The 9,081-nt window shown below is 34.6% G+C and overlaps 1 protein-coding gene across 2 annotated transcripts; it reads left to right on the top strand.

The window, feature by feature from the left end:
• The first annotated feature begins 6,142 nt into the window (after window positions 1-6,142).
• Window positions 6,143-8,675, top strand: LOC104591922 (xyloglucan endotransglucosylase protein 34). 2 transcript variants are annotated; one of them, XM_010251073.3, is made up of 5 exons: window positions 6,143-6,275; window positions 6,404-6,594; window positions 6,743-6,843; window positions 6,974-7,167; window positions 7,971-8,675. In XM_010251073.3, exons 2-5 carry the CDS (start codon window positions 6,408-6,410, stop codon window positions 8,368-8,370), a joined length of 882 nt encoding a protein of 293 aa, XP_010249375.1. In that variant the 5' UTR covers window positions 6,143-6,275; window positions 6,404-6,407; the 3' UTR covers window positions 8,371-8,675. The 2 variants fall into 2 exon arrangements, with proteins under 2 accessions (XP_010249375.1, XP_088758983.1); XM_088902857.1 differs by having other exon boundaries at window positions 6,200-6,280.
• The last annotated feature ends 406 nt before the right edge of the window (window positions 8,676-9,081 follow it).

The raw sequence follows: 9,081 nt of genomic DNA, 5'->3' as shown, positions 1-9,081 counted from the left end.
TAATTAGTCAATAATACCATGAGAAGGCCCACCAAATTCATCAAATTAATTTAAGGAAAATTGTCTAAAACTCACTATGAGTTTTTTATATTTCTCTTAAACTCATTATAACTTTTTAAAATGTAAACTCATCATGTTAATAACTTTTTATTTTCCATTAATGCACCGTTAGTATTTCTTAACAGAGGTGTCCATGTCAACATAAATATCAATTTTCATGATCAAATTACCCTTGAATAGTGAGTTAGAGGAAAAATGGTCTTTTTCAGTTTTCAATTTTCTTGTTTTTTTTTTTGCATTTTTAATATTTTTGTTTTTTTTACATTTTTCTATTTTCTACAATCTATAAATTTTTGGTGATTTTTCTACAATTTTTATATTCTGATTTTTTTTTTCAATTTCTATAGTTTCTATAATTTGAAAATAAATTTTTATTTTGTTTGCAATTTCTATAATTTTTTATATTTTTTGTAATTTCTATGTTTTTATGTATTTTATATTTGAAAATTATTTTTTGAACTTTTCCTTTTCTCATGTCTAAATATTAAAATGGTAATATATTAACACCCGTTAATTTATTTTTTATACATTTTATATTTTTCTATGAAAATTAAAATGGTAATATATTAACACCCATTAGTCTGTTTAACGTCAAGTTAGTGACATGATGAGTTTTAAACATTTTGAAAAGTTATATGGTGAGTATAAGAGAAATACTAAAAACTCATGGTGAGTTTTAAATAATTTCCCTTAATTTAATTTCTTTTTTTTTATTATTTTTGGATAATCATCTATCTACCAATTTATCTAATAATCTAGTTAGAAAGCTGGGAGGTGGAAGCTAAGCTAGCTAGGTAGAGAGGTCTAAAACCAAAATTGGCCCATGTGATTTGTCTGTCACCCACCACCCCCAGCTGGCCCCTGGCCCCTGGCCCCCTGGTGCTGGTCCCTCCCAAGTCCCTACTCTGAACCTCTTCCCATTCCCTAATGTTGTAAATGTATAATGGGTAAAGGCTCCCCCTGAAACATGCATGCATCTATCTGTATGTTACGATGCCAGAATGAGATTTCTGGCTTTTTTTGTTGATGTTTGTTGGAATAGACATGGGGTTGAGATTGGTGGGCTCTATTAGGTTTGAAGATTTGTGATGGCAGAGAATTGATAATAGGATGATGAAGCCATCGATCGAGGTTGTTCTTTCTGTGCTTGCTGCTGTGCTGTGATCCGTTTTAGTTTTTGTCTTTAATATATAATAATTAATCCGATACAATTTTTACAACCTTTTTGACCGCCTGATTATATTCTTGGATCATATGGATCTGCTGGTCTGTCGTCACTTTGATATAATCCCATTCCCATGGATAGATGCATGTCCATGGACTATGGTATCCATTCATTCAATATATCATAGATAAAATATAATGGGCACGTGGCCAGTTTAGAGCAAGAGATCACTCCTCCAGTTCAGATCATGGTTTTTAAAAACGAACAATGATCAAACCGGTTAGGGGTTTGGTTATCGGTTCGAATGGTCCGATCATTCGACCTGAATGGCCAGCCCATTTTAACCAAAAAAATTAAAAAATTGAAAAGCAGTCAAAACGGTTAGAATGGTTCGAATGATTAACCAACTGATTTAGCAGTTTATTGACCAAAATCAACAGTTTTGGAAAAAAACAAAACCGATCAGATAATGATTCCCGGTTTTTCCGATCCAGTCCGGTTTTGAAAAGAGTGGTCCATACAGCTAAGAAGCATGCCGCCGAGATTGACGATGAAGTTGTGGGAAGAATAGACGTCATAACTACTTAAATAGGTGTTCCACATCAGCTTTCCACAAAATTCCAAAATTCCACAGCTAAGGAAAAGATGTGACAAGATTGCATGACATGGAGGATGTGGCGCATGCAACATTTATGATATCTCAGTTGTTACGAATTTCAACCAAACAATATTCAATTTGGGTTTCCCTAAAATATTCTACGTCCTAAACGTTTGTCTCCTCCTTCCCAGGATAATATGTGTGCAATGAAAATGAAAAGTGATCAAATATAGATAAAAAGAAAACAAAATATAGGAAGGAATTGAAGAAGCAGTGGCAGGCGAAGGATACATAGCTAAAATGGAATTATTCCACTTTCCAAGTTGCAACTTTTTTACTTATTGGTTGCATTCGATAGGGAATGGGATTGAATGAATTCACAAGGGTTGATGTAGTGTTTCATTGGACTTTAGGGTTGGGGGGTGTGATTTCCCTTTAATTTAACACTAACACACAGTCATATCAATTCATGTCATTGATCAATAACATGGGCAGACTCGCACGAACCCAATGACGACAAGACAACCCATGTAGAGATTTAATGCAATTGTAGTGTGGTTGAGGGAACGTAACATCTTGGGATTTGAGAATTTATTTTTATCTTAAAAGGGCTTTTCCTTCCTCTACCCTCATAATATATTTGATATGGTAGAGCATATTATGCTTCGTGCATGCGGATGGAAATCATGGAATGTAGGGTCAGCGTCCGTCCGTCTCAGTTTCTTCTCCTTCAATTTCATTCATGTGGCCTACTTACATTAATTTCAGATTTATTGAGAGGTGGTCAAACCAAGTCTTTTATCTTTCCATTTTATTTATTTTTCTGGTGTGATATGAAATATATCTGGGCTTTCCTTTTTCGGTAAAAGAGATGAATATATCGAGGAGTCCCACCCCAGACGCACATTTTAACTCAGCACTTCAATTATAATTATTATCCATCCAAATTTGATATTATATAATATTTATATGTATTGGTATGTATATATATATATATATATATATATATATATATACTTTGTTTGTAACAAACTTTATGATGATGATGATGATGATTATAATATGTTTTCAAAATTTATATTTTATGTTTATAAAAATTATTTTTATTGGTCATAGAGATATGTCCAAATGTTTTACTATATAATTATATTTTCATGTCTATAAATATAAAAATATATTTAGATATTTTTGTGTTTTATCTTTGTTAAAATTTTATTATATAATTATAATTTCATAAGTTGATAAATTTGATTTTGAGATGTTGAATTGAATTTTATTATTTAATTATATATCCATGGCATAATATTAATTATATTGTTTTGGATAATCCATTTAATTATGCCCACTCTACGTACCTGTTTTAGTTTGTAAAATGAAAGATGGGACTGATTTCGTCAAACATTAATGAACAGAAAAAAAAAACCCTCTTTTAAAAAAATTGAAGAAGGTGGAGCTGGCCTGCTGCTGCTGGGGCTGGGGGGCATTTATTTATTTATAATCTCCACTAAATTTAACAGACAAATGACTAGAAAAAGAAATAATAAACTGATTCTTAGTCTAACTGTGCGTGTGAAATGCAAGAATGAGAATCTGTCAGTCACGTGTTATCCTTAATGTTGTTTAATTAGGGAAAGAGTTATAAATTAAAAACGACTAAACATATTATACTCATACGTACACGGTACACCATGTGGAATATAATGAATAGGTTTCATTAATTAAAAACAATGAATGAAAGTCCATTTGTAAGTCAACTTGAATGCTTTTACATTTTCTTTATTCAATTTGGCGCCATTATATTAACAGCTCTACTGCTTACAGATTTCATCATATTTGTATAATTGGCAAGTATATTAATTACTATTACAACTGGAAAAGGAGAACCCATCCCATGTATGATGTAGGTCTTACCAAGTGTCTCATCTCATGCACAGCTAATATAATTAGAGATACAAAAGCAAGCTTATTTTCCTCTATATATATATATATTGAGATGTATTTGGTTTTGTTTTTGAAAACGACCAAATAATCCTAAAAAGTAAGAAACCGTCCCCAGCAACTTAGAAAGACGGACCCCATGCCATAACAAAAAAACACTATTTCCACATACCTTCTCCTGTGGATATGATTTTTCATGTTTCTCGTTTTCTTAAAACACGCATGAGTTGAGACTTTGGCTTGATTTTATGGTATGAACTTTGATGAATAATATGAGATCGGATCCAGTAGCATACATTCAGTGAATACTTTATAAACATTCTGACAATCATTATAAGTTATATTTAATCTTTTTCAAGGGTAGCTTAGGGTATTTAAAGGAACAGATGTAAAAAAATTCAAAAGTGCTCATTTAACTTGTTTACAATACAATGATGTACCTATCTAATCCAAACTCGAATTACATATATATATATATATATATATATATATATATATATATGGCCCTAGTGGTGGAAAGTGGGAACTGGGGAACCGCTTGATAATTACTGATTAACAGTTGGATCTTGGATGAGATGGTTTATTAGAAATAGAACATCCCTAAATCAGATGATGGTGGGTGGATAATTCATAAGGGGGCCCATATCTGTACCTATACCCATGCCCATAATGTAACAGTTTTGAGTAAGGCTTTATCCAAAGTACAAACAGTAGCATGCTGGGTTGCCCACCTGTTGGTGGTGGGGGGTACAACCATAAAGCACAACACATGACTGATGATTCCACCAAACATCATATTCCAACTGGCCCTTTCAAGTGATGAGATATGGAGAGAGAGAGAGAGAGATATGATCAATCAAAATAAAAAGAAGATTCAAATGGTTATTCTATTATTAAAAGTTGTGGTGGAAGGATCTACTTGTGTGTATGTGTGTATGCGCCTGCCATTTCTAAGCAAATTAAAGCAAATGAGGAGCAGTAGAGAGTAGTAATGCCAACGTACTTGAAACTTGAAATCCAAAGTTGAATCGAGACCAGGCACCTTCTACCGGTTTTCCCTTTCTATTCCTAAGTTAATGTTTAGTTTAAAGGAAATAGGAAAAAGAAGATAAAGGTAGGAAAATTTTTACAAACCTTGTATGAATTTTCTTACCTTCCCTTTTCTTTTCCTACTTTTTCCTTCAAATTAAACACAGCCTAAGAGTGATGGCCTTATTCTCTTATTCATTCTTTGGTAACAATTAATTAAGTACCTCATGAATATGGCTGATTGGCAATTCATACACAATTACATTGAATTAGTTAGTTACTTGGCCGAGGCTTAATATTAATATTGGTACTACAAAATTAAATGCAGTATTAAAAAAATATTTAATTTAAACATGTGCAAATTCCAAGTTCTAAATTAACAAGCTCTTTATTTTGGATGTCCATGACCATGAGATGATGTTTTAACTTCCAATTTCTTTTTCTTGCAGCAAAGTGTGACAGATGTTTCAATTTGAGAGTTGAGTTGTACAGTTACCAATTGACAGCTGTTTCGTATAATTAAATATATATTCACTATTATTATTATTATTATTATTAATTTTGGTTAATTATAACTTATAAATACAGCACAAAACAAATCAAGAAGGCTACGAATATATATCTCTCTCTTCTGATGCGGCACAGGTTATATAGGCCATTCAACTAATATTATTATATGCATATCAGAATCATAATGTGCAATATCATAAATTATGATAATAAAGAATAAAACCGATGGTGATTCAATAGACAACCCTGTGGTTCAATAATATCAGTATTAGCGTAACCCCACTTTGTTTAATTAGTGTTTACCACTCATTAATCTTATTTTCAAGCCGCAATTAAATGAAATGAATGTGATCGACCAAACAAGACATGATAAGAGCTAGCGCTTTCATTTCACCACTCACCAGCAGGACTCTTGTTTGCCCGTTTCATCAAATACTAATTCCATGCGTCAGTCGTGTGGCCGTTGAAAAAATTCAGACAACAGCAGAACCAACCCTTTGGATTAATTTCATCAAATACATCCTTTGGATTAATTTCAATATTGTTCCCGGCCCCAACTGAACCAACCCTTACCAATCAATACCTTCCAAACATGTCAATGCGTAAAATAAATTATTGACACACATTAACGATTATTAATCCTCTAGTCCTCTCCCTCTCTACCTCTACCAGACTACCAGTAGAGATGTATAGCTGTAATACTACTATATATCTATACGCTATCTATATTAAATTACGCTTCTTTATTAATTTGTTTTGAGCTCAAAAACAAAACAAAGACGCAGATAAAGTGGTTGTACAGCCCAAAACGAAAAGTCGAAAACGTCCAAAAATAATTATTCCAGTGTACATATAAATATTTAAATATATATTTTTTGCCTACAAAAGGATTTGCACACTGCCTCACTTTACTGCAGAGTAATCAGAGAACCTCTCTCTCTCTCTCTCGCTCTCTCGCTCTCGTTCTCGCTCGGGGTAATGTGTGTGCCGAGAGACTAGAAGAAGACCCATCATCTTTCTTTCATTTGCATCCCCTAACCTTGTTTCTCAGTTCAGCCAGTCACAACCTCGTTTTTGAATAGATTTTTCTTTTTGTTTTGCAGAAATATGGCTTCATTACTCTGGACTCTATGTTTTGCTTTCTTGTTTCTGACCCATGCCACACTGGCTGCTCCGCCAAGGAGGCCTGTGAATGTACCATTTTATCGCAACTATGTGCCTACATGGGCTTTTGATCACATCAAATACTTCAATGGCGGTAATGAGGTTCAGCTCGTTTTGGATAAATACACAGGTAAATAGTTAATACATCCCCCCCCCCCCCCCCCATCTAATTTTTTAATTTCATTCTTTACTTTACACTCTAGTTAAGTAGGATTCGCAACAATCTCAATCTGATCATCGGGAGGGTTCTTAGTTCTTTGAATCTTTTTTCCGTGAAGGTACTGGCTTTCAATCCAAGGGCTCTTACTTGTTTGGTCACTTCAGCATGGACATAAAGTTGGTTCCAGGGGACTCTGCTGGAACCGTAACTGCCTTCTATGTAAGTGGCTTCCCTTTCGTCTCCACTGTCAAGTGTAAACCATTAATTCATTCATTCCTTCCAGCAATATCCATTTTATTCTTCTGATTGTAATATTTAATTTCTTGGGTATTTTATGGCTTCTCCTCAGTTATCTTCTCAAAACTCAGAGCATGATGAGATAGACTTCGAGTTCCTGGGAAACAGGACAGGGCAGCCCTACATTTTACAGACAAATGTCTTCACAGGTGGAAAAGGAGACAGAGAACAGAGGATCTATCTCTGGTTTGATCCAACCACAGAGTACCATTCCTACTCGGTTCTATGGAACATGTATCAGATAGTGTACGTTCCTCTTTCTCACTTGCTTGTCAGTTTTTGGCAAATCGATCGGGTAATTACAATGACCACCCAAACCAAACCCAATCAAAGCTACTCAAGTCTTCTAGAGTCACACACACACACACACACTATGAAAGCTTTAGCTTTTAGCTTTAGAAGAAAACGATAAAATAAAAACAAAGACTGAGCTGAGCTGAGATATTTTCCTTAAACCCATTTCACTTTAATAACTCCGGTCGGTCTCTGTGTCTGATCGAGCTTAATACTTATTGTCACCAGTCTTCCCTAACACCAAATAACTAATACACCATAAGATACAAGAACTAAGAAGTATGTTTTCCTTGGGCACCAGTTTGAACCAAAATATTGGCGAGTTAATCAACAAAGGAGAGGGCCCGGCTACTAAGAATAAGAGTTTGTTAATTCTTTGCAGAATGAATACTCTTTGGATACTTGATACTACTTGATGCTTTAAGATTATCAAGCTAGTTCATCTTGAACTTGAACTTTGTAATAATTAAATCAAATATCATAATGTACTGAATCAACTTTTGTCCCGTGTATTTCGTATCATCAGCACCAATGTTGAAAGCGTAAACACGTGACAATTTGAAATAAAAAGGGGCCAAACAGAAACGCACCATTCCCACTGTTTATTTTCTTTTTTGTTTACCTCAATTTAATTTGTTTCATCAAGGTCACAACGTGTAATGGTGGGCATCTTTTGTATTGTTAAGACTTAAGACTTAAGACCAGAGCAGAATGATTGAAATCCAGTTTGATGATGATGATGATGATGTGAGCAGATTCTTTGTGGACGACGTTCCAATCAGAGTATTCAAGAACTGCAAGGATCTGGGAGTGAGGTTCCCTTTCAACCAACCCATGAAGATATATTCAAGTCTGTGGAACGCAGATGACTGGGCCACAAGGGGTGGTTTAGAGAAGACTGACTGGTCCAAGGCCCCATTTGTGGCCTCCTACAGGAGCTTTCACATCGACGGCTGTGAGGCGTCTGTATATGCAAAGTATTGTGACACCCAAGGCAAGAGATGGTGGGACCAGAGGGACTTCCAAGATCTTGATGGGTTTCAGTACAGAAGGCTTAAGTGGGTCCGTGACAAATACACCATCTACAACTACTGCACCGATAGAGCGAGGTACCCTTCAATGCCGCCTGAATGCCAAAGGGACAGAGATGTTTAAAATAAATTTAGGTTTTGGTACTATATATGGATATGCATTGTGGGGTTTCTTCTTTAATTATTCTCTGTTTTCATCATCATCATCATCACCAGCTCCATTAATTATAATTATGTTGTAATTGTTTTTGTTATGTTGGGTCCAATATGGTGAGTGGAGTAACAACTTGTATTATAGAAAATGGGATTCCATCTTGGATGCAAGATGGGAAGGTGGCAGACCCTGTTTGATGACTTTCTCTTCTTACTGTTATTATTATTATTGTTTCTTGTAATGGAAAAAAAAATAGAGAAATTTGTCTTTATAAATTAAATTTGATGGGCCTGGGCCCTGATGGCATTAAGCAATATTTGTTCTTGACTTGTTGAGTGTGTGGGCGTAAATGATAATGGGAGTGGGTTCTCTTGGGAATTCAGATTAACTGAACAATGAACATGATGATGGCTGTTCAAAAATCAAAATGGACCTTCTTAATTTGGCAGGCATAAGGAAAGTGGGTATAATGAGAATAATATCCATGAACATCAATGAAAGCTTGCATATTAGACCAAAAAATTATTATATAGGACATAGCTCTGGTGTTGTGAAGCCATCAGTGTTGAGCTTGCCACTAATAATATTAGTCTTCATATTGCCGACATCAACATTTGTTAATTTTCTTCCAACTTGGGGGGTTTTTGATTCGTTTTGGCAAAGTGTTTTGCCCCCAGTTTA

Source organism: Nelumbo nucifera, chromosome 4, assembly GCF_055504915.1.
Source record: "Nelumbo nucifera cultivar China Antique chromosome 4, China Antique-T2T, whole genome shotgun sequence".
NCBI classification, from domain to species: domain Eukaryota; kingdom Viridiplantae; phylum Streptophyta; class Magnoliopsida; order Proteales; family Nelumbonaceae; genus Nelumbo; species Nelumbo nucifera.
This window is presented reverse-complemented; position numbering and strand designations above follow the sequence as displayed.